The sequence below is a fragment of the Emys orbicularis genome, chromosome 4 (assembly GCF_028017835.1).
Source record: "Emys orbicularis isolate rEmyOrb1 chromosome 4, rEmyOrb1.hap1, whole genome shotgun sequence".
In the NCBI taxonomy this organism is placed as follows: Eukaryota; Metazoa; Chordata; order Testudines; family Emydidae; genus Emys; species Emys orbicularis.
This window is the reverse complement of record NC_088686.1, coordinates 67510996-67535034: the sequence shown is the minus strand read 5'-3', so window position 1 is coordinate 67535034 and position 24039 is coordinate 67510996. Positions and strand designations below refer to the sequence as shown.

Genomic DNA, 24039 nt, shown 5'->3' with positions numbered 1-24039 from the left:
TAACCCTAACGTTGCCCCCACCCCATGTGCCACCCCCACAGCTCCCATTGGCCAGGAACCACAGCCAATGGGAGCTGCAGGGGTAGTGCCTGTGGACGGGGCAGCATGCAGAACCTCCTGGCCGCACCTCCGTGTAGGAGCCAGAGGGGGGACATGCCGCTGCTTCCGGGAGCTGCTTGAGGTAAGTGTTGCCCAGAGCCTGCACCCCTGGCCCCCTCCCACGCCCCAACCCCCAGCCCTGATCCCCCTCCCACCCTCTGAACCCCTCAGTCCCAGCCCAGAGCACCCTCCTTCACCCCCTAACCCCTCATCCCAAGCCCCACCCCTGGAGCCCCCACCATGATCATTCATGGCCCACCATACAATTTCCATGCCCACCCCTGCTCTAGCTGCTAAGAGATGGGAAAAGGCAGGGAGTTATGCAGTACAGCCCCTTTTATTTTCATGATTGATGTTTCAGACTTCAACTCTCGCAGACCTACAAGGAAGAGTAAAAGATCTAGGGCTGTTAGGTACTGAACTCCCCAGTTCATATTACTGGTGTTGCTGAACTCAGGCACTGCACGCGGCTGTCCTTACAATCTGAGAGGAGAATACTAGCAGGGGGTCAGGACTGAGAGGGTTCTTCTCATGGTGGAAAAGCTGATGTTATCCTTCAGTCTGCATCTACACCAGAACAATACACAGGTAATGCTGATGCAGTTATAGTGGAACTGTTAGTATAGTGAACTCCTAGCAAAATATAGTGATTTATCATGGCCAGAGCTCTTAGTGTCTAATGCTTCAGTGCTTGTGCAGACAGAATTCCTACTGAAATCAATGAGAGCCTTGCTTATGTAAAGACTGCAGGGTCAGATCTCTAGTAAACAAATATTATACCAAATAATTTGAAATGCTGGGTCACTTGGGGCCTGCTTCTCCTCTACCTTGAACTGTGCAGTTTTTTGTTCATACCTTTACAAAGAGTGTCTTAATACACTACTGTGTGAGTGAAGCATTTGGATTTGGTAGTGTTTGTTTCCCACTTGGTGGCGGTGTAAATGACGACACAAGGTATGAGGCAGTGGAGAATCAGATAATTGTGGAGCTATGTTGAGTTACCCCAATCAAGTATCTGGCCCTTGATGTTTTACAGCTCTTCCTTCTCCTTTAAAAAGAAAATCGGCTATTGAAAAACTATCAAGGTATGATTTACATGACAGAACATTTTTGTTTGTTTAAATCTTGTCAGTATGAAATATGTATGTACACCAGAATTTTCAAACCGCCTGATTCCAGCAATGTTTCAATTGCTTCCCTTGCCATTTTGTTGCTGAATTATTTTGACAGCATGAGGGCAGTGTCTAAATGTTAGTGTGTTGCTAAAGGCCAAGCTAGTAAATTATACAAGCTGCTTTCAGTCATTTTTTGGTGTAATTTAATGCTAGAGAGGGTGGGAAAGCAAGTCTAACATTATTAAAAATGTGGATGGGGAGAAAAATACATCTTTAACCATCTGCAGTGCTTAACCATTTGGAGAAGGAACCTATTTCTCATATTTCTTGGAAATGCTGATAACTGTGCTGCTGCTGAGGCTGCAGGAACACAAAGTAAACTTTTCCATCTCTCATGTTCATCCAGTGAACAATGGAGAGGAAGGATGGTCCAGTGGTTAGGTCACTAGCCTAGCCATTAGAAGACCCAATTTCAATTCCCTGCTCTGCTGCAGACTCTGGTGTAACTCTGGGCGAGTCTCTCAGCCTCTCTGTGCCTCAGTTTCCCATCTGTACAATTAGGATAATAGCACTTCCCTACTGCACAGTGGCATTGTGAGGATAAATATGTTAAAGATTCTTGAGATGTCCATATGGCCAAATAAATACCTAAGACAGAGAGGAAGATCCATCTCCTGAGATGTGTAGAGGTGGGCACAAGTCAGAAAATTTGAACTCGTTTAAATTTGTGCCAGATTTTGGCCTTGTGAGAGGGGGCTACCTCTGGGGCTTTGGTTTGGCCCATTATATAGATGGGGTCATTCACAAAATTTGAATCTGTACCAGATTCTGATTTTGAACTCCTCCAAAGTTTGTAGATTTTAGATTTAGGGTTTTGGTTCAGGCCCGTCTCTGCAGACAGCAAACCTGATTCTGATCTCAGTTACACCAATGTAAATCAGTCATAGTCAAACTGATTTCAGTAGTTAAATTACTCCTGATATACACTACTGTAACTGAGATCAGAATGTGGCCTGACATCTCATTGAAAGCAGGTGTCAGAATGTTCAACCAGTCAAGGGCCTGTATTGGTTTGTCCTAAGTATAGTATAACTGATATTGTAACTCCTTAGCTCACTTTCAGCCAGTTGGATTCCTCAGCACCCATTGGCTGTTCTTCAGTGATGCTTTGCTTTATTTCCGTTGGGTGTGAGAATGCTGTGTCAGCCTATGGATTATCAGGAGACTGAGCATTGACCCCCAGAATTCTATATGAGTGATTTGAGCCAGCCTGACTCAACAGTGAGAAAACAAGGATATGTCTACACTGCGATTAGACACCTGCGGCTGGCCCATGCCAGCTGATCCAGGCTCATGGGGCTCGGGCTAAGGGGCTGTTTAATTGTGATGTAGATGTTCAGGTTCTGGCTTGAGCTCTGGGACCCTCCCCCGGCTGGGTCCTAGAGTCCAGGCTCCAACCTGAGCCCAAACAGCTACACCACAGTTCAACAGACCCTTAGGGTACGTCTATACTTACCTCCGGGTTCGGCGGTAAGCAATCGATCTTCTGGGATCGATTTATCGCGTCTTGTCTAGACGCGATAAATCGATCCCGGAAGTGCTCGCCGTCGACACCGGTACTCCTGCTCCGCGAGAGGAGTACGCGGAGTCGACGGGGAGCCTGCCTGCCTCGTGTGGACCCGTGGTAAGTACCTTGTAGTTCGAACTAAGATACTTCGACTTCAGCTACGTTATTCACGTAGCTGAAGTTGCGTATCTTAGTTCGAACTGGGGGGTTAGTGTGGACCAGCCCTTAGCCTGAGCCCCGCAAGTCGGAGTCAGTTGGCACAGGGCAGCTGTGGGTTTTTAATTGCAGTGTAGACATACCCCAAGAGTCTGTCCAGGGGATCAGGGAGGGGAAGTTCGAGGAGCCCATTTGGGAGGAGGCCTGGTAGAGGGATGTTTTGGATCGAGGGATCCTGTAATGTTAATCTCTATCTGTTTAGGATGTATAAAGCCAAACTCTGCGTGTGTCTGGCTGTGTGAAATAAACATATAGGAAGGAAAGACCAAAATTACAGACTGGAATGTTGAGAGATTTAAAATTGCAGCCTTTACATTATAAACTAATTTAAACTATATCAAAACTGAAGAAGCTTTGAAATCTCTGCCTGGATCCTAGTTACACCAGTGGCAGTTCTCTGTCTTTCATGGGTCTCATTCTCTGAGATCTCTGCTGTTCATGTTATTTTCCCTTCCCTCCCCACCTCCCCATGATTACAGTGCGTGGTAGTTCCATTCCCCTTCCAAGGCTATCTCCTCTAACCTCCTTTGTGGCAGGAATGTGCTTCAACACCCTACAGTACAAGTTGAGTCTGGGACATTTCCCTTCGTTGTGAGAGAATTTTTCCACTCTTGCAGAAGTGCTGCCCATCTTGCTTCAGAGCCCGGTGTCAATGACAAGAACAAGTCAAGGAGAAAGGCAAACATCCTAGTCATTCACTTTAATGGGCATTCAATAAGTGACAAGGTTAACCCTCTATAATCTGATTAGCCTATCCATTTATTTATGCTGGCATGTTCTCTGAAACAGCAGAAGGGTGTTGTGCTGCCCAAGTTTGGGGTCAGAAGAGACAAGACACATGGAAATGTTGCACTTTGTGTAATGGTGCAAGCTTTGCCTCTCAGAATGCATCTCACCTCACCTAGAGAATACCATTAAACAGCTTCAAAGAAAGCCATAGACCAGGGGTAGGCAACCTATGGCACACATGCCGAAGGCAGCATGCGAGCTGATTGTCAGTGGCACTCATACTGCCCAGGTCCTGCCCACCAGTCCGGGGGGCTCTGCATTTTAATTTAATTTTAAATGAAGCTTCTTAAACATTTTAGAAACCTTATTTACTTTACATACAACAATAGTTTAGTTATATATTATAGACTTATAGAAAGAGACCTTCTAAAACATTCAAATGTATTACTGGCACGCGAAACCTTAAATTAGAGTGAATAAATGAAGACTCGGCACACCACTTCTGAAAGGTTGCTTATCATACGGAGAACGTAATCTGGCCCTCTAGTCGCTATATCCCTATACGATGCCCTTGTGCCATTTACCTGAAAAGACCACTGAATATGTTGCTTTCTGTCATGCTAATAGGTGATTCTTCTGCTTTATATAAAAGTATTACATAAAAATAACACAAAACACACAACCCCCCCACCACCCCACACACCTTCGTTAAACATTAATGTTGCAAAATCAAGCTTTCAAAAATTAGGAGTTAAAATCAGAGTTAAAATTTCCTGTGCAACCTTAATTTGCTGCCCTGGTGTGTGTGCATTACGAGACAATCTTTAACTATATGATCATACACTATTTTTTCCACGTGGCCCCTGCCTCATTCAATGAATGGCTATTTATTCAATATTTCTTTTTATCCTCCACATTGAGTGAGTAGCCCTGGCCTTATTTATCTCACTCCATCCAAACCCTGCACTGAAGACAGAATTCTTAATTTCCTCATGGGTGTTACTATGGTGTTCTCACGATAGTATCTGAGTGCTTCACAAGCACTAATGCATTTATCTTCACAACACCCCTGTGAAATGAGGGAGTGGTATTAATCCCAGTTTATATGTGGGGAACTGAGGAACAGAGATTAAGGCCAAAATTGTCAAAAGTATCCACTAATTTTGGGTACATAGGGCCTGATCACTTTTTAAGAGTGCTTAGCCTTTTTTTATAGCACTTCGTATGTTCAAAGCACAGCTCCAAGTCCGCTTCAGCTGCAGTTGTGAGCCTTTGGCACTTCTGCAAGTTTAGCCCCAAGTGTCTCATGTTGGGCACCCAGAAAACAAAGAACACACAACTGTGAAAATTTTGCCTCAAGTGATTTGCTCAGCATCACATAAGAACTCTGTGATAGAGTCAGGGATAGACTCCAGTTCTCCAGGACAGCAATCAATTGCTTTAACTGTGACACCATCACTTCTCTTCCAGCAGTCCAATCCAAAGCATGTGAACTGAGATTTTTTGCAGGTTTATAACCTGGGCAGATTTTCACAGGGATGGAAAAAGGCCCCTCCCTGATACCTGGGCAGCCCCCTGCTAAATTTCAAAATTCTTTCTCCAGAGCAAGGGGACACTAGAGCTTCTTAGCTAAATGGTTATAAGATTTTTTTTTTTAACATGGACAAAACAAATTTTTCTTTAACCTCATTCTTGGAAACACTTGAACCATTTTAGCTCAAACTACAATATAATTCAGCTTGAAGCAGACACCTGGCATGGAAAATTTTGACCCAAACAGTTAGTTTGGCAAAGTTATGCACAGCTGAAAAAAGGGCCTTATAATAAAGTTAGACAACCTTAACTAACCAGCTCCACCTATAATAGAGCAATCCTTTCCTGCCTCCCTCCGTATCCAACATTCTCAGAGTGGCTTTTGCAGGGAAGAGGAAGAGAAGGAGGGCTACAGAAAAAGCCGAGGAACAGTGTTGTCTGTGATGTTTCCCTGCCATCTCAGTTCTTGTTAATTCAAAGTGATAAACTGTCTGTGCAGATGCCTATAGCAATGCTTTGTTCCATGGGTCTCTCCATGCAATCAGCATTCAGGAAACTACTAATGGGATAAAGCAAAATGTAGAAAATAAATGAACTGTAATCAGTGATAACATCACTTTAATCGGCCAACACACTGAAAAGTAAGTAACAAGAAATTAATTCAGAAGCAGGAAGGATGCTGTCCTACTAGGGAGTTAAGGAAGAAATTAAAGAGGATAAGATCATTGCAGAGAAGCTAAATGATTACTTTGAATCTTTTTTAGTACAACACATTTTCAGAGTTAATAGAAGTTGTGAATGATCCACATTTCTGAAAAATCAGGCCAATTATTTAGATGCCTACAGTAAATATGGATTAAAGTACCTAACATTAGACACCCTCATTTGCAAATGTTGTTCTTAATCTCGCTGTCCATCAGTTTCCCTTTCTGTAAAAAGGACTAAAGAATGCTTAACTATCTCACAGTGGATGTGCAAGAATTAGTTAATACATGTTGAAGGTTTTCAAGATGAAAAGCATTATATAAATTCTTTTGATCACTTTCATAACAAGCTCCTTATGGGAAGTTTCAGATACAAAACTACAAAATTTGCATAATAAGAATTTCCCTACCCTTTGCCTCTCAGAGCTTTTCACCTACAAATCAATTCAAGCAGAAGGGGATTATAACTTGCATTTCCCAAATCACATTGCTGAGGACAAGAGCGTTGCCAGGAAATATGGGAGGTTATGATAATTTTTTTTATCTTTAAAGCAGCTGAGTTCTTTCCAGCCCCAGTGTTTCTGAACTCATAAGAACCAGTAAAACGTTCATAGTCCCCTCAGATTAATCTTGATTGAACACAGCTTCTTTTTTTTTTTTACAGGTTTTGATTTTTCAAAATTTCTTGCACCCCTTTTAGCGAAGCGTAAGAGAGTAATAAAAGCTGACGGCACAGTGTTTCATTTTACAGAAACACATTACCGGTACTGTTTAAATTTTGTAAGTTTAGTTGATAAAACAGTATTTATTCTTTGACTTTAATAAGTGGATAGTTGAGCTGTATCCTTTGCATTCTCCAGCTTTAATTTTGCCTATCAACATTGGTGTTGTTTTTTTTTCAAAGTTTCCTCCTGTCTAGTTCTTGTGCTCACCATCCTTTTGCAGATCATATACTTGGCTGCTGAGAATTGCCTGTCAGGTTGTGAATGAGCAGGATATTAACTGATGATTTATGACGTTATGAATCTAACCAGAAGGTTTTATAAAATAAGCCATGAGAGCACTGACGTTAGACTCCCCCAGTGTTGATGTAGTACTTTGGTAAGCTAGCTATCCAGCTGTTTATTATTTTTGTAGTACTTTTGCAATACAATGCTATCTACACTGTAAGCTCTTTGGGGGCAGGGATTGCCTATTCACTAGGTATAGTCCTTTGTTATTTTTCATAGTACTGTGATCACTACTTAAGCCCTGATCCTGCAATTTATTGCACATAGGGAAACTTCTATATCTGTGTGGATCCCCAGGGAAGTGAGGGGGGATCTGAGCATGCGCAGCAATCTGCCATCATGCTTTGAATTGTAGGATTGGGGGCTTAAATTGTAAACTGTTAAATAGACTGTAAGCTCTTTGGAGCAGGGACTGTCCTTTCATTCTGTATGTATACAGTACTAGCACAAGAGGACCTCTAGGTGCTGCCATAATACTAAATAATGTACAGGCAAGACTTAAAGTGCACATAATGTAAAGAAAATCCTAATTGCTAAAAAATCCATGCTGCTATTGCTGTGATGAGGCTCCGTGCTGACACTGAGTGGTGCAATTATCAGTGCTAATGAGGAGGGTTAATTATCACACTTTCAGACAGAAGTGCTGGGGCTTTTCAAGCTGACCCTGGAACGTATTTACATGATTTTTTGCAGGCAAATGCTATAAATTGTTTTCCTATATTGTGACAATGTAAAGAAGAGTCAAAGAGTTATCACTTTTCCATCACAAAAGTTGGAGCACTACACAAAATATGTACTATGGCCAAAATTCTAAACTCCCTACCCAGGCAAAACTTCCACTGAAGGGGTTGCCAAAGAAAAGATGTAGGACTGAGCTCTGAGTAAATAAACCATGCTGGGAGGTCCCATAGTAACCAGTTTTGTCCTTCTGCAAGGGTTGTTCTAGTTGTTTGTTTTCTAACATGATCTGGATAGTGTTGCCAACCCTCCAGGATTGTCCTGGCGTCTCCAGGAATTAAAGATTAATCTTTAATTAAAAGTTATGTCATATGTTGAAATCTCCAGGAATTCATCCAACCAAAGCTGACAACTGTAGATCTGGAAGTGAAAGCATGAAAATTAACCCCATCATTCCCAGATGCACCATGGAGGCAAATGCTGCCCTCAGATACACATTGGTGCAATTCCATTTATTATTTATTGATGTCATTATTAGCAGAGTATGGAATGATCTGCGTAGTTAAGTGTGCAAAAGTGTTTATATTGTAAAGGGTTATTTTGGATATTTATGACTTTTTCAATCTTACTGCTGTGAAAGAAATTTGATAGGTTTGGTCTTAGTTTGGGAGAAAATTGTTTGAAAACTTTGTGCCAAAACTGCTCAGTTGTTCTCAAAAATGAAATGAAAGAGGGAAAATTACACTTCTGCTGCTGTTGAAGAAAAAAAAAAGAGAGACAGAACTGACTTTTGTAAACAGCTTTAGTACAGCAGTGATAGATGGGAGAAATGGGAAATTGGTGGGGAGATAGTCACAGCTCTGCCTTTTGGTGCTCTGGAGGCGGTTGTGATTGGTCAAAGTTATGAGAGTTTGAACATGTATTTTGCCCATGCACACTGAATTTTGTAATGCAGTCTCTCAGTGGTTGCCAATGGTCAGTAGGTTCTGCTCATATGAATAACTTAGGAAAATCTGTAGGCTGTGCTGCATCTTTCTCTACAATTCGTGAATAAGTACTGTGGGTCATGGGGCATATAGAAGATTGTGTGACTCCAAAGGATTTGTGTTGTCTTTTGTATGATATAGAAAGTTGTATGTGGAAAGAGGCAAAGGCTCCTGGTTCATTGCTTATATAGGGCCTGTCCAGAGCATTCCACTTCTGTCTAGCAAACATGAACATTCCTCCAGATGAACAGGGAGGAATTTATTTTATGCTAATTTATTTAGTTTCTTCATTTTTCATTTGAAAAAAAATACGTTTTTGAAACTTTCATTAAAACACACTTTTAATATGCTAAGGTTTTAAAGTTAAACACTCAGAAAGGAGGAAAGAATAAAGTTAAGAGTGGCTGTGGAACATTACCTGTGCCCCCAATGCATTATAATCTAGTCTTTTGTTACCTGATCATATAGTATTTTTCTTCAAGAACCTGCCTCATTCAATGCATATGCTGGGCAAAGAATGAGGCAGAACTGTATGGCAAATTGATCTGGAATTGTTGTTGTATGGTATGTAATGAAGGAAGTCGGTGTACATTGTACCACTGCCTCATTCGCTCCCAAAGTGGCAAATTTTAGTCCTCCATTCTTAATGCTACAGCTGGGTAGTTTGAGGTCTCGTGCTCCCAATCACTGGAGAGGTGGGCATTGAGCCACTCTCACTGATGCTTAGCAGCCTGCTCCAGACCTAAAAGTGGCAATTCTTCAACAAAAAAACTTCAAAAACAGACTCCAAGGTGAAGCTGCAGAACTGGAATTAATTTGCAAACTGGATACCATCAGATTAGGCCTGAATAAAGATTGGGAGTGGTTGGGTCATTACAAAACCTAAACTTAATTTCCCCATTAGTTTCTCCCTACTCACACCTTCTTGTCAACTGTCTGTAATGGGCCTCTCTCTTACCACTTCAAAAGTTATTTTTCCTCCCTTGGTATCCTGTTGTTAATTGATTTATCTCGTTAGACTGACTCACACTTGGTAAAGCAACCCCCATCCTTTCATGTATTTATACCTGCTCCTGTATTTTTCGCTTCATGCATCTGATGAAGTGGGTTCTAGCCCACGAAAGCTTATGCCCAAATAAATTTGTTAGTCTCTAACTTGCCACAAGGACTCCTCGTTCTTTTTGCTGATACAGACTAACACGGCTACCACTCTGAAACTTGCCCCAGATCATTATTCAGGTTTTTGAGTAACTCAGAAAAAGAAAAACTGAACCTTTTAAAAGCCTGTCTCCTGCTCTGTCTTCATTTCTGCATTTCCTTTAAAGCGTAAGAACTATTTTGAGCCTCTGGGTTCTTTGTTCTTCAGGGAATTCATTTTCTATTCTCTCCAATTGTATTTGTATTTCTTACAAATAAAAGTAGTTTTCCTCTCACTAGGGACCCAGGCCTAGAAATATATGCAGTGACATAAACATGTATGGTGAGATTTTGAAAATGTACTCTGACAGGTTAGGAACACACCCAATCCACTAATTAGTAAACAAACCCCTCAGGCTCCAAGTCCCACAGCCCAGAATCAGCAGTACATTCTCTGTTATATGCAGTGAGTCATTAGGGTTTTTAGGTACTGCTAGTGGCGGTTACTTCATTGTACTTGTTCCTTTTTTCCATTCCAGTGCAGGGAGAGGAAGGTAGGTGAATCCCATTGTGGCTTCATTTAGCTCCCTCCGAATGGCCCTCCCAAAATAGGACTGACTCTTCTATAAGAGGAGGACCAGGCTAGGTAGGATAGAAAAGGTGCTAAGTATAGCTGTGGTGATTCAGTTCATTAAATGCATCCCACCTGGGGCCCACGCCACTTGAACATTCCTTTGTATTTTATCTTTTCATGGCTGGCTTGCTATTTGTCATGCTGACAGGCGCTGGCCTTCTGGAAACACTAGGTACCATTATGAGACCGCTAAGGCCTAAAGTAAAAAGGAGGAAATGGCAAGAAATATAAAGTTATTATTCTATCTCTAAACCAGATAAGTAGATGAATGGATATAGTTATACCTTATGTTCAGATAGATTTAGTCTTAGTGTTGTTATGTAGCTTCACCTACAGCTGCTTCAAATAACATCCGAAAGCAATAGTGTCCTTGTATATAAGGGGGAAATAGATGTCCCCAGACTGTTAACTATCTTTGAAGTGGGTATATTGTCACAGAGGAATGTATGTGTGTAGATTATAGTGGGGGGAGTGGTAGCAACTCGTTCATTTTGAGTCTCCGACACTTTCCATTACAAAAACATTTCCAACTATTTTTAAAAATATCTTCAATGCCTCTGCAGTTTGTAGTAGGAACTTGAAACTTGGCAGGGTCAAGTAGCCCGGCCGAAGTATTCTATTAAATTGCTTATTAGGAAAGCAGGGAAGAAGAGTAGAATATGGACCCTAGAAAACAGCCAGAAGAACAGGAGTACTTGTGGCACCTTAGAGACTAACAAATTTATTTGAGCATAAGCTTTCGTGGGCTACAGCCCACTTCTTCGGATGCATAGAATGGAACATATATTGACGAGATATATATACACATACAGAGAGCATGAAAAGGTGGGAGTTGTCTTACCAACTCTGAGAGGCCAATTAAGTAAGAGAAAAATGATGCTGTCGTCATCATGAATAAATTGGAATATGACCAAGAGGCTGCTAGACAGCTCTCTAACACCACATTCTACAGGCCATTATCCTCTGATCCCACTGAGGATTACCTAAAGAAACTACACCATCTGCTTAAAAATCTCCCTGACAAAGCACAGGAACAAATCTGTACAGACACATGCCTAGAACCCCGACCAGGGGTATTCTATTTGCTACCCAAGATCCATAAACCTGGAAATCCTGGATGCCCCATCGTCTCAGGCATTGGCACCCTAACATCAGGATTGTCTGGCTATGTGGACTCTCTCCTCAGGCCCTACGCTACCAGCACTCCCAGCTATCTTCGAGACACCACTGACTTCCTGAGGAAACTACAATCCATCGGTGATCTTCCAGAAAACACCATCCTGGCCACTATGAATGTAGAAGCCCTCTACACCAATATTCCACACAAAGATGGCCTACAAGCTATGAGGAACAGTATCCCCGATAATGTCACTGCTAACCTGGTGACTGAACTTTGTGACTTTGTCCTCACCCACAACTATTTCACATTTGGGGACAATATATACCTTGAAGTCAGCGGCACTGCTATGGGTACCCGCATGGCCCCACAGTATGCCAACATTTTTATGGCTGACTTAGAACAACGCTTCCTTAGCTCTCGTCCCCTAACGCCCCTACTCTACTTGCGCTACATTGATGACATCTTCATCATCTGGACCCATGGAAAAGAAGCCCTTGAGGAATTCCACCATGATTTCAATAATTTCCATCCCACCATCAACCTCAGCCTAGATCAATCCACACAAGCGGTCCATTTCCTGGACACTACTGTGCTAATAAGTGATGGTCACATAAATACCACCCTATACCGGAAACCTACTGACCGCTATACTTACCTACATGCCTCCAGCTTCCATCCAGGACACACCACACGATCCATTGTCTACAGTCAAGCTCTAAGATACAACCGCATTTGCTCCAATCCCTCAGACAGAGACAAGCACCTACAAGATCTCTATCAAGCATTCTTAAAACTACAATACCCACCTGCTGAAGTTAAAAAATAGATTGACAGAGCCAGACGAGTACCCAGAAGTCACCTCCTACAAGACAGGCCCACCAAAGAAAATAACAGAACACCACTAGCTGTCACCTTCAGCCCCCAACTAAAACCTCTCCAGCGCATCATCAAAGATCTACAACCTATCCTGAAAGATGATCCCTCACTCTCACAGATCTTGGGAGACAGATCTGTCCTCACTTACAGACAACCCCCAACCTGAAGCAAATACTCACCAGCAACCACACACCACAGAACAAAAACACTGACCCAGGAACCTATCCTTGCAACAAAGCCCGATGCCAACTCTGTCCACATATCTATTCAAGTGACATCATCATAGGACCTAATCACATCAGCCATGCCATGAGGGGCTCATTCACCTGCACATCTACCAATGTGATATATGCCATCAAGTGCCAGCAATGCCCCTCTGCCATGTACATTGGCCAAACCGGACGGTCTCTATGCAAAAGAATTAATGGACACAAATCTGACATCAGGAATCATAACATTCAAAAACAGTAGGAGAACACTTTAACCTGTCTGGTCACTCAATGACAGACCTGCGGGTGGCAATTTTGCAACAGAAAAGCTTCAAAAACAGACTCCAACGAGAAACTGCTCAGCTTGAATTGATATGCAAACTAGATACAATCAACTTAGGCTTGAATAGAGACTGGGAATGGCTGAGCCATTACAAACATTGAATCTATCTCCCCATGTAAGTATTCTCACACTTCTTATCAAACTGTCTGTACTGGGCTATCTTGATTATCACTTCAGACGTTTTATTTCTCTTACTTAATTGGCCTCTCAGAGTTGGTAAGACAACTCCCACCTTTTCATGCTCTCTGTATGTGTATATATCTCTCCTCAATATATGTTCCATTCTATGCATCCGAAGAAGTGGGCTGTAGCCCATGAAAGCTTATGCTCAAATAAATTTGTTAGTCTCTAAGGTGCCACAAGTACTCCTGTTCTTTTTGCGGATACAGACTAACACGACTGCTATTCTGAAACCTTCTTTGGTAAAGTGACTTGTTTGAGAACTTTTAGCATGGTCCCTAGGAGAGCAGTAAGATGAGATTCTGAGAGGAGTTTAGTTATGGATGAATGGCTTTAAAAGAATTTGTATCATGGACATGAAGAAGAGGAGGTCTTGTTAAAGAGAACTTGTTCCCCCTACCCTGACTTTTATAGATAAATGCAAACTTGATAATTTGAGAGGTGGATTAACTAGTATTTTGTAGATGGCCGAGATTGGACTGTAGTGGTACGGCCTATGGCAGAGAGAGATCTGAAGCCAAGGTAAGTCTATAAGTTGAAAGTGGTTTTGGAGGTGAAGTGTTTTCATTGTGATTGAATAATAATTAGTGACATGGGTATTAATATGACAGTAATTAACAGGGGAAAGAAAGACTTGTCATTGTCCTGAGGTTGAATAATTGGTCTTGGCAGATAAATAATGGTTCAGAGCAAACTCAGCAGAAAGTTAATCTGCTTGCCTGAGGAAAGCTGGAGAATGGCCATAAAGTCCTCCAGTCTCTTGGCAACACTCAGAAATGACTTCTTTTTGTTTTTTTTAAACCAAGACAAATTAAGATCCATGATTTTAAGTGATGGTTTTGGATTTATTTTGGGGTTATGCTTTCAGTTCCTACTTATACTGTGTAGTATCAGAGGGCTGACAAAATGGCAATCTATTCTTGCGTGGCTGCTCACAGTTCCGTCAGTAAGGTTGAAATAGGAGCTGTAAACCTGTAATTTGTAAGAATCACAATAAACAAACAAAAAAATAAAACAGCAAGTAAACTTTCCACACTATTTGAATTTTTCAGGGTGGATCAATGAAAATTGGGTTGAGAAAAAAGAATAAGAGTTTCAAAATGATGCTTTTTCGGAAGTTTTTCATGGGATCATCACTCTTTTTTGCAGACAAAACAAACTCTGGGATCTGTGCTTGCTTCCACATGCTGCGCCTTATGTGCTGATCAATACAATATGGATTATGTATTGGGGAGGTTCATTTGTGTCATGATTTTTAACTTTTTTTCCATAATTAAAAAATGCATCAAGCTGAACATACTGTTTTTAGCAGTGACAACATAACATGTCTAATCAAGGCAAAAATGGAGTCAGAGGGAAAATGAGTCCGGCAGCCAGGGGTGAAAGTAATATTAAGTGCTTACCGGTACGGAGGTCGGGCCTCGGATAGAAGGGGCAGAGCTGGGGGTCAGCATCCCCCAGCCAGCCCATCTATACCCCCATATTGGCTGCTGACGTAGGAACTGAGTGAATGGACTATGGAGTAATATACAGCAGGAACAAATTATTATTTCCCCTCCATCTAGAATTTTAAATTAGGGATGGGCCTGAACCGAACCTTATATCTAAACACCTCTGAACTTTGTGGAAGTTTAAAAGCAGAGCCAATCTTTGTAGCTCATACTAATCTCTCTTTAAAATCTCAACTTCTGTACAGAAATCTCCAACCTAGTTTAATATCAGTTCATCAACATAATTCTGTTTTTAAACCCTTTCTCACATATTCCAGCTCTCTTTGTCTTTTCACACTTGTTTTGGCCGAGTCTGGTGTAAGTGGGTGCAGTGCCATCCAAGTCAGACTGGCACTTTCGTACATCAACCCTGAGTTTGCCCTTCAATCTGCAAAGTACTGACTAATCTCCCTGTCCTTCTCTTTCATTGTTCTCGCATATTAGAATGTTGTGAATCATTTCTGTGATCCTTAATCTGAACTCACAAGATGTGCTCCATGCAAGGGATAATTCCTCTGGTTTGGTTTAGGCAGTCTGAACCCCATGGTAATTAGTTGTTGTGGTTTCAGAGTAGCAGCCGTGTTAGTCTGTATCCGCAAAAATAACAGGAGTACTTGTGGCACCTTAGAGACTAACAAATTTATTAGAGCATAAGCTTTCGTGGGCTACAACCCACTTCTTCGGATCCATAGTTGTTGTGGGTATAACACTCTGAGCTCATAAAGCACCATATAATGCCATATATTATTGTGAGTACTGAAAAATTGTGCATGGGTGTAAATCTTTCTAGTTAAACTGAATATGCATTGAAGAAGTCTTGCTGTTGTGTCAATATCCAGAGTGATGTGAAATCAGTGCATTGTATTGGAAGATGGGATTTCCCCTCTTTGGCTCCAGTATGGACTTGCTAAATTGCCATTGATTTGCTGTGTGACTTTGGACAACTCTCATTGGCTGTGTTTTACAAAGCTGGCTAGGGGATTGGATGTCTACTCGAGACATAGCCTACATCATGGTTAGCTCAGTACATGGTTTAAACAAGGTGGCAAAATTTTGTATCCCATTGTGTTACATTTTACTAATAATAGCATCTGCTTATGAACAGTGACACATTTTCTATTCCCATGTGTTTCATGCAGGCAGCAGAGTGGCCATGTGCATGTAGGGAATCAATTCTAAAGATCTTACACCTCTTACAAGAGAACTGCATTTGTTGTACCTGACAAGAGCTGAAAAGCCCAGACCCAATCTCTCCTCCCTAGCCTCCACAAACCTCCAATGATATCACTAGCAAACAACACATTCAAAGAGAGCTCCTCATCCCCCGCACACATTGTCTCACTTCTTTCCCCAAGACATTACTTATGTGACTGATGTGAACTAGGCTCATTTCCCCACCCCCTGGTCTTTGACTAGCTGCTCTGTTCTACTGCTCTAGCCTAGGAATCACCTCTAACGGTTATGGGTGAAAGTGTTAGTGTAGAGAGGTTAGCCGGGGCTGGTCTCAATCTGGGGTGGCGGGGACCCCCACCGCCTCACTAAGTTCGGGAAGAGGTCTAGCAGGGAATTAGTCCGGCTACAGGAATCTTCCTCCGCGGCCTTTGTGAGGGCAGAAACAATACAGTTAGTCGTCAGCCCAGGCCCTAGGTCAGGGTGGGGCAATGGTGAGTCAGGTGCTTAGGCCCTCAGGCAGGGGCTAAGCAACAACAGTTTATCAACAGTGAGCCCAAGCCCTGGGTCCGAAGGCCTGGGAGAGGGGGAGACTGCCACCCACAAGTTGGGTGATGGGGGACGCAGGCCCTCCCACTCCACTGCCAGCCTGGGGCCCTAGCAGCAGCAGCAGAAGACCCGCTGCTGTGTCAGTGGGGATCCTGGCCGCAACACACTGACATGGGTTCTGGCAATGTCACAGCCAGACTAGTGTCGGCTGTTCCTGGGCTACTTCCGGACTCCCCCTCTTGAGGTACCTGGGTCGGGGCAGTGTCCTCAGCGGGGTCCAGCACCATGGGTTCCTCGGGATTGCTGGCGCTGGGCAGGCTCGGCAACTCCTCCGGGTAGCTGGCCTGGGGCAGGCTCGGCAACTCCTCCAGGTAGCTGGCCTGGGGCAGGCCTGGCCAGCCCTTAGGTCCACTGCAGGTTGCTGGGGCTTCCCAACCGGGAGGTAGGCCAGAGGCATCTGGTCTCCCAGGCAGCTGCTCCCTCAGTGAGCTCTGGGGCCGGGCCTTTATACAAGAAGGTTTCTTCAAGTATGTTAGCAACAAGAAGAAAGTCAAGGGAAGTGTGGGCCCCTTACTGAATGAGGGAGGCAACCTAGTGACAGAGGATGCGGAAAAAGCTAATGTACTCAATGCTTTTTTTGCCTCTGTCTTCACGAACAAGGTCAGCTCCCAGACTGCTGCACTGGGCAGCACAGCATGGGGAGAAGGTGACCAGCCCTCTGTGGAGAAAGAAGTGGTTTGGGACTATTTAGAAAAGCTGGATGAGCACAAATCTGTGAGGCCGGATGCGCTGCATCTGAGGGTGCTAAAGGAGTTGGCGGATGTGATTGACCATTATCTTTGAAAACCCATGGCGATCGGGGGAGGTCCTGGATGACTGGAAAAAGGCTAATGTAGTGCCCATCTTTAAAAAAGGGAAGGAGGAGGATCTGGGGAACTACAGGCCAGTCAGCCTCACCTCAGTCCCTGGAAAAATCATGGAGCAGGTCCTCAAGGAATCAATTCTGAAGCACTTAGAGGAGAGGAAAGTGATCAGGAACAGTCAGCATGGATTCCCCAAGGGCAAATCATGCCTGACTAACCTAATTGCCTTCTATGAGGAGATAACTGGCTCTGTGGATGAGGGGAAAGCAGTGGATGTGTTATTCCTTGACTTTAGCAAAGCTTTTGATACAGTCTCCCACAGTATTCTTGCCGGCAAGTTAAAGAAGTATGGGCTGGATGAATGGACTATAATGTGGATAGAAAGCTGGCTAGATCATCGGGCTCAACGGGTAGTGATCAATGGCTCCATGTCTAGTTGGCAGCTCGTATCAAGCGGAGTGCCCCAAGGGTTGGTCCTGGGGCCGGTTTTGTTCAGTATCTTCATTAATGATCTGGAGGATGGCGTGGACTGCACTCTCCGCAAGTTTGCAGATGACACTAAACTGGGAAGAGTGGTAGATACGCTGGAGGGTAGGGATAGAATACAGAGGGACCTAGACAAATTAGAGAATTGGGCCAAAAGAAACCTGATGAGGTTCAACAAGGACAAGTGCAGTGTCCTACACTTAGGATGGAAGAATCCCATGCACTGCTACAGACTAGGGACCGAATGGCTAGGCAGCAGTTCTGCAGAAAAGGACGTAGGGGTTACAGTGGATGAGAAGCTGGATATGAGTCAACAGTGTGCCCTTGTTGCCAAGAAGGCTAATGACATTTTGGGCTGTATAAGTAGGGGCATTGCCAGCAGATAGAGGGACGTGATCATTCCCCTCTATTCGACATTGGTGAGGCCTCATCTGGAGTACTGTGTTCAGTTTTGGGCCCCACACTACAAGAAGGATGTGGAAAAATTGGAAAGAGTCCAGCAGAGGGCAACAAAAATGATTAGGGGACTGGAACATATGACTTATGAGGAGAGGCTGAGGGAACTGAGATTGTTTAGTCTGGATATAAACTGTTCAGGAAGGACAGGCAGGGCAGAAAAGGTGGGGGAGTTGCATTGTATATAAGAGAGGAGTATGACTGCTCAGAGCTCCGGTATGAAACTGCAGAAAAACCTGAGAGTCTCTGGATAAAGTTGAGAAGTGTGAGCAACAAGGGTGATGTCGTGGTCGGAGTCTGCTATAGACCACCAGATCAGGGGGATGAGGTGAACGAGGTGTTCTTCCAGCAACTAACAGAAGTTGCTAGATCGCAGGCCCTGGTTCTCATGGGAGACTTTAATCACCCTGATATCTGCTGGGAGAGCAATACAGCGGTGCACAGAAAATCCAGGAAGTTTTTGGAAAGTGTAGGGGACTGGTGCAAGTGCTGGAGGAACCAACTAGTGGCAGAGCTTTTCTTGACCTGCCGCTCACAAAGAGGGAAGAATTAGTAGGAGAAGCAAAAGTGGATGGGAACCTGGGAGGCAGTGACCATGAGATGGTCGAGTTCAGGATCCTGACACAAGGAAGAAAGGAGAGCAGCAGAATATGGACCCTGGACTTCAGAAAAGCAGACTTTGACTCTCTCAGGGAACAGATGGGCAGGATCCCCTGGGAGAATAACATGAAGGGCAAAGGGGTCCAGGAGAGCTGGCTGTATTTTAAAGAATCCTTATTGCGGTTGCAGGAACAAACCATCCCGACGTGTAGAAAGAATAGTAAATATGGCAGGTGACCAGCTTGGCTTAACAGTGAAATCCTTGCTGACCTTAAACTCAAAAAAGAAGCTTACAAGAAGTGGAAGATTGGACAAATGACCAGGGAGGAGTATAAAAATATCGCTCAGGCATGCAAGAGTGAAATCAGGAAGGCCAAATCGCACTTGGAGTTGCAGCTAGCAAGAGATGTTAAGAGTAACAAGAAGGGTTTCTTCAGGTATGTTAGCAACAAGAAGAAAGTCAAGGAAAGTGTGGGCCCCTTACTGAATGAGGGAGGCAACCTAGTGACAGAGGATGTGGAAAAAGCTAATATACTCAATGCTTTTTTTGCCTCTGTCTTCACAAACAAGGTCAGCTCCCAGACTGCTGGACTGGGCAGCACAGTATGGGGAGGAGGTGACCAGCCCTCTGTGGAGAAAGAAGTGGTTCGGGACTATTTAGAAAAACTGGATGAGCACAAATCCATGGGGCCGGATGCGCTGCATCCGAGGGTGCTAAAGGAGTTGGCGGATGTGATTGCGGAGCCATTGGCCATCATCATTGAAAACTCATGTCGATCGGGGGAGGTCCCGGATGATTGGAAAAAGGCTAATGTAGTGCCCATCTTTAAAAAAGGGAAGAAGGAGGATCCGGGGAACTACAGGCCAGTCAGCCTCACCTCAGTCCCTGGAAAAATCATGGAGCAGGTCCTCAAGGAATCAATTATGAAACACTTAGAGGAGAGGAAAGTGATCAGGAACAGTCAGCATGGATTCACCAAGGGGAAGTCGTGCCTGACTAACCTAATTGCCTTCTATGAGGAGATAACTGGCTCTGTGGATGAGGGGAAAGCAGTGGATGTGTTATTCCTTGACTTTAGCAAAGCTTTTGATACGGTCTCCCACAGTATTCTTGCCGGCAAGTTAAAGAAGTATGGGCTAGATGAATGGACTGTAAGGTGGATAGAAAGCTGGCTAGATCGTCGGGCTCAACGGGTAGTGATCAATGGCTCCATGTCTAGTTGGCAGCCGGTTTCAAGCGGAGTGCCCCAAGGGTCGGTCCTGGGGCCGGTTTTGTTTAATATTTTTATTAATGATCTGGAGGATGGTGTGGACTGCACTCTCAGCAAGTTTGCAGATAACACTAAACTGAGAGGCGTGGTAGATACGCTGGAGGGTAGGGATCAGATACAGAGGGACCTAGACAAATTAGAGGATTGGGCCAAAAGAAACCTGATGAGGTTCAACAAGGACAAGTGCAGAGTCCTGCACTTAGGACGGAAGAATCCTATGCACTGCTACAGACTAGGGACTGAATGGCTAGGTAGCAGTTCTGCAGAAAAGGACCTAGGGGTCACAGTGGACAAGAAGATGGATATGAGTCAACAGTGTGCTCTTGTTGCCAAGAAGGCTAATGGCATTTTGGGCTGTATAAGTAGGGGCATTGCCAGCAGATCGAGGGACGTGATCGTTCCCCTTTATGCGACATTGGTGAGGCCTCATCTGGAGTACTGTGTCCAGTTTTGGGCCCTACACTACAAGAAGGATGTGGAAATATTGGAAAGAGTCCAGCAGAGGGCAGCAAAAATGATTAGGGGTCTGGAGCACATGACTTATGAGGAGAGGCTGAGGGAACTGGGATTGTTTAGTCTCCAGAAGAGAAGAATGAGGGGGGATTTGATAGCTGCTTTCAACTACCTGAGGGGGGGTTCCAAAGAGGATGGAGCTCGGCTGTTCTCAGTGGTGGCAGATGACAGAACAAGGAGCAATGGTCTCAAGTTGCAGTGGGGAAGGTTTAGGTTGGATATTAGGAAAAACTTTTTCACTAGGAGGGTGGTGAAGCACTGGAATGGGTTACCTAGGGAGGTGGTGGAATCTCCTTCCTTAGAGGTTTTTAAGGTCAGGCTTGACAAAGCCCTGGCTGGGATGATTTAGTTGGGAATTGGTCCTGCTTTGAGCAGGGGGTTGGACTAGATGACCTCCTGAGGTCCCTTCCAACCCTGATATTCTATGATTGATTTATACTTCCTGTGCCATGCCTGACCCTCTGGGGGGTGGACTCAGAGCTCCCTGGCTCCACCCACTCTGGTGTCCAGAGGGGCTCGTCTCTCTCTGCGTCATCGGGGACCCACACCACCTCACTACCGTTAGTAATGAGCAATGAGGTCTTTTCTTTCTTTGAGATATAGGGGCTTTCACAAGCCTAACTCCTTGTGCGGAGAGTAGATTCTGTGGCATTCACATGCTGTGTAATTTAAACTATATCAAGATGCCTGTCATATGAGGCACCAGTGCGGGTTTATAACTCTAAATAAATAAATGTGCAATAGTATCACACAAGTAAAGAGTCTTCAAGCCTACAGTGGGAATAGGAAAGGAAATGCATTGACCTGAATTTCTGTATCTTTTCTTCTTGTTTAAACATGGTGTCTCTCCACAGCTTCCAAACATCTGTGGTCTTACATGTGTAGCGCATTTCTGTCTTTGCAGGTACTGACATTGTGCAGTGGCTCATGAAGAACCTCAGCATCGAGGACCCAGGTAATATGACTGTTGAAACTGAACAACCTACCAGTAGAGTGAGTGTGTGTGGGGGGGAGGGGATTAGATACTAGGTACCTGTCTGTCACTGAGTCTAGGGCTGATAAAGCAATGAGGTTGTAGTCATCAGGAGAGATGTGGGAAAGAAAGGGATATGAATCATATTTACTGTCCCTCAGCATATCAGTGAATTGTAGAACCTTGTCCTGCTAACGCCAGAATCCTGTATAATACTTTCAAGCCATTTGTTAAACATTTACCTAGGTAAAAAGGCCTGTTTTGCTCGAAGACTGGGGCCCTGACTGTACACCTATGGGCAGATCCTCAACTTGTGTAAACTTGCATAACTCTGAAGTCAACGGAACTTTGACAGTTTACATCAGCTGGGGAGCTATCCCCTGATGTGCAGCTTGCATGAGAGGGAACTGAAGTTGCCACCTGTGCTGCCAAAAGTTGCAGAACAGCATCCCTCTGCCTTAGTGCACTTCTCTCCGAGTAAAGCCCTTTGCTCCCTTTTACATTCTTTTTGCCATATTAATAAAGATGCTGTTAGCAGTATATCATTCCAGCTGTTTGTATAATTTAGAGAAACGATGGGATTCGCTGTTGGAATGGGTTTCTTGTTAATGGTAATGTACAGTGTGCTTTGAATTGAATTTCACAATGTAGAGCAGTGTGACACCCTGTAAGCATCAGTGGGGACATTAAAATCTTCAGGTTAACATTTTCAGTAGAGTCGACCAATACTATAAGGTTGGTTTTCACTTTTGTATAATTTGGTTGGAGAACTGAAGGGTACACCAAGTCTGACTCTGAGCCACCATGAGATCTGCTGAAAGCAATGGATTCCCTAGTGCAGCGGTTCTGAAACATTAGTAACCTGAGGACCCCCATTTTGATTTTAAATTTTGCTGCAGACCCCCAAGACCCCTGCTCAGCCCCAAGCCCCACCCCCACTCCACCCCTTCCCCCAAGGCCCAACCCCTACCCCACCTCTTCCTGCCCCCGCTCCACCCCTGCCCCTCCTCTTCCCTGCCTCTTTCTGCCTCCTCCCTCTCCTACCCCCATCTCCCCTCCTGTCCCTCCCACCCAGTGCCTCCGGCACACCGGGGAACAGCTGTTCCCTGGCGTGCAGGAGGCACTGGGAGGGAGGGGGAGGAGTTGATCAGCACGGCCCACCGACCCCCTGGACTACCCTTGCAGACACCAGTTTGAGAAACGCTGCACTAGTGTACATCTGTCTGACAGATTTCTACTGTTTTCTTTCTTTCCCTCTCACAGTGGAAGCAATACACATGGGAAGTCTTATAGCAGCACAGGGCTATATCTTTCCAATCTCAGACCATGTTCTTACCCTGAAAGATGATGGGACCTTCTATCGTTTTCAGGTAGGTGAGCCCTCTGCTTCCTACATTGTTGCTTCTATTATCACTGAAATGTTTACCTGTACACTGAGTGCTGTTGAAGTTCATACAATGCAAAGACCCCTATACTTATTGAGGTCATTTGGGCACAGCCATGAAGTACCAGTGAAGTCCCTTTAAGAAAATTTGTTCTACAGTCCCAAAGTGTGTTTATCTGATGCCTCTGAATCAAAACCCCAAATCTTGAGGTAAGTCATTTTCAGAATCTGAACCTGGGCCTGAATTTGGTACCTAGTTTTCTATGTGTAATGGGCTGGACCAACACCCAGATCCGAACACATGCAAACACGGAAGTGTTAGAAATCTGCATCCAGTTCCATGCTCAGTTTTATATTAGGTTAGTTGGATCATCTTTCAGTTAAAGCATAGGCTTGGAAGTCAGGAGATCAGGGTTCCGTTTCTGGCTCTGCCACAAAGTCTCTGTGACCTTGGCAAAAATCATTTAAATTCTCCATGCCTCAGTTTCCCCATGTTGACTCTGTTCCCAGCTGCATCGTGTTTAACTGCAGGACCTAGTTATTTTACACATCCTTCCTGAAATCTGCTGATCCAAGACTTCCCTGTTAATTCACTGATTGGGCTCCAGAAGCTCCTTTTCTATAACAGATTGTCTATTATTGAAAATGACCAGGAAAGATCAAAGGTGGAGCTCATGGTGTAAAGTTTCAAACTGAATTTGTTTCCACCTATCATATGGTCCATAGTAACGCTAATAATACCTGAATACCTGGCTTTTCTATAGTGCTTTTCATCCATAGAGTTCAAAGCACTTTGCAAAAAATTTATCATTATCCCCATTTTACGGAAGGGAAGCTGAGGCTAAGGGAGGTGAAGTGACCTGCCCCAGGTTAACCAGCAGCCCGCATCAGAGCTGGGAGTAGGTTCCAGGGCTCTTTCCACTAGGCCACTGGTCTTCCTGTCCTCTCTCTTCTGTTTACTGCTGCCTTCTCCATCATCTAACTCCTCCCTTCCTTCTGTGTTGCCCTTAGTTTAGCTTTTATTGAAAAGGCTTTCATCTCTGCCTCTGCTGCTGCTGCCACTAGCTCCCGCTGCCCTACTGCTGCATGTTGTTTTCACTTAAGAAGCAGAAGTGTAGATTAATTACCAAATAGTCATTAACTCACCT

The 24039-nt window shown here is 44.1% G+C and overlaps 1 protein-coding gene across 1 annotated transcript in view; it reads left to right on the top strand.

The window, feature by feature from the left end:
- RGS6 (regulator of G protein signaling 6) overlaps positions 1-24039 on the top strand; it is a 502429-nt gene that overhangs the window by 361967 nt on the left and 116423 nt on the right. Inside the window, exons 3-4 of the mRNA XM_065403307.1 lie at positions 21439-21489; positions 22771-22877. Coding sequence (XP_065259379.1) covers positions 21439-21489; positions 22771-22877 — 158 coding nt within the window. The remainder of the gene's footprint in view (positions 1-21438; positions 21490-22770; positions 22878-24039) is intronic.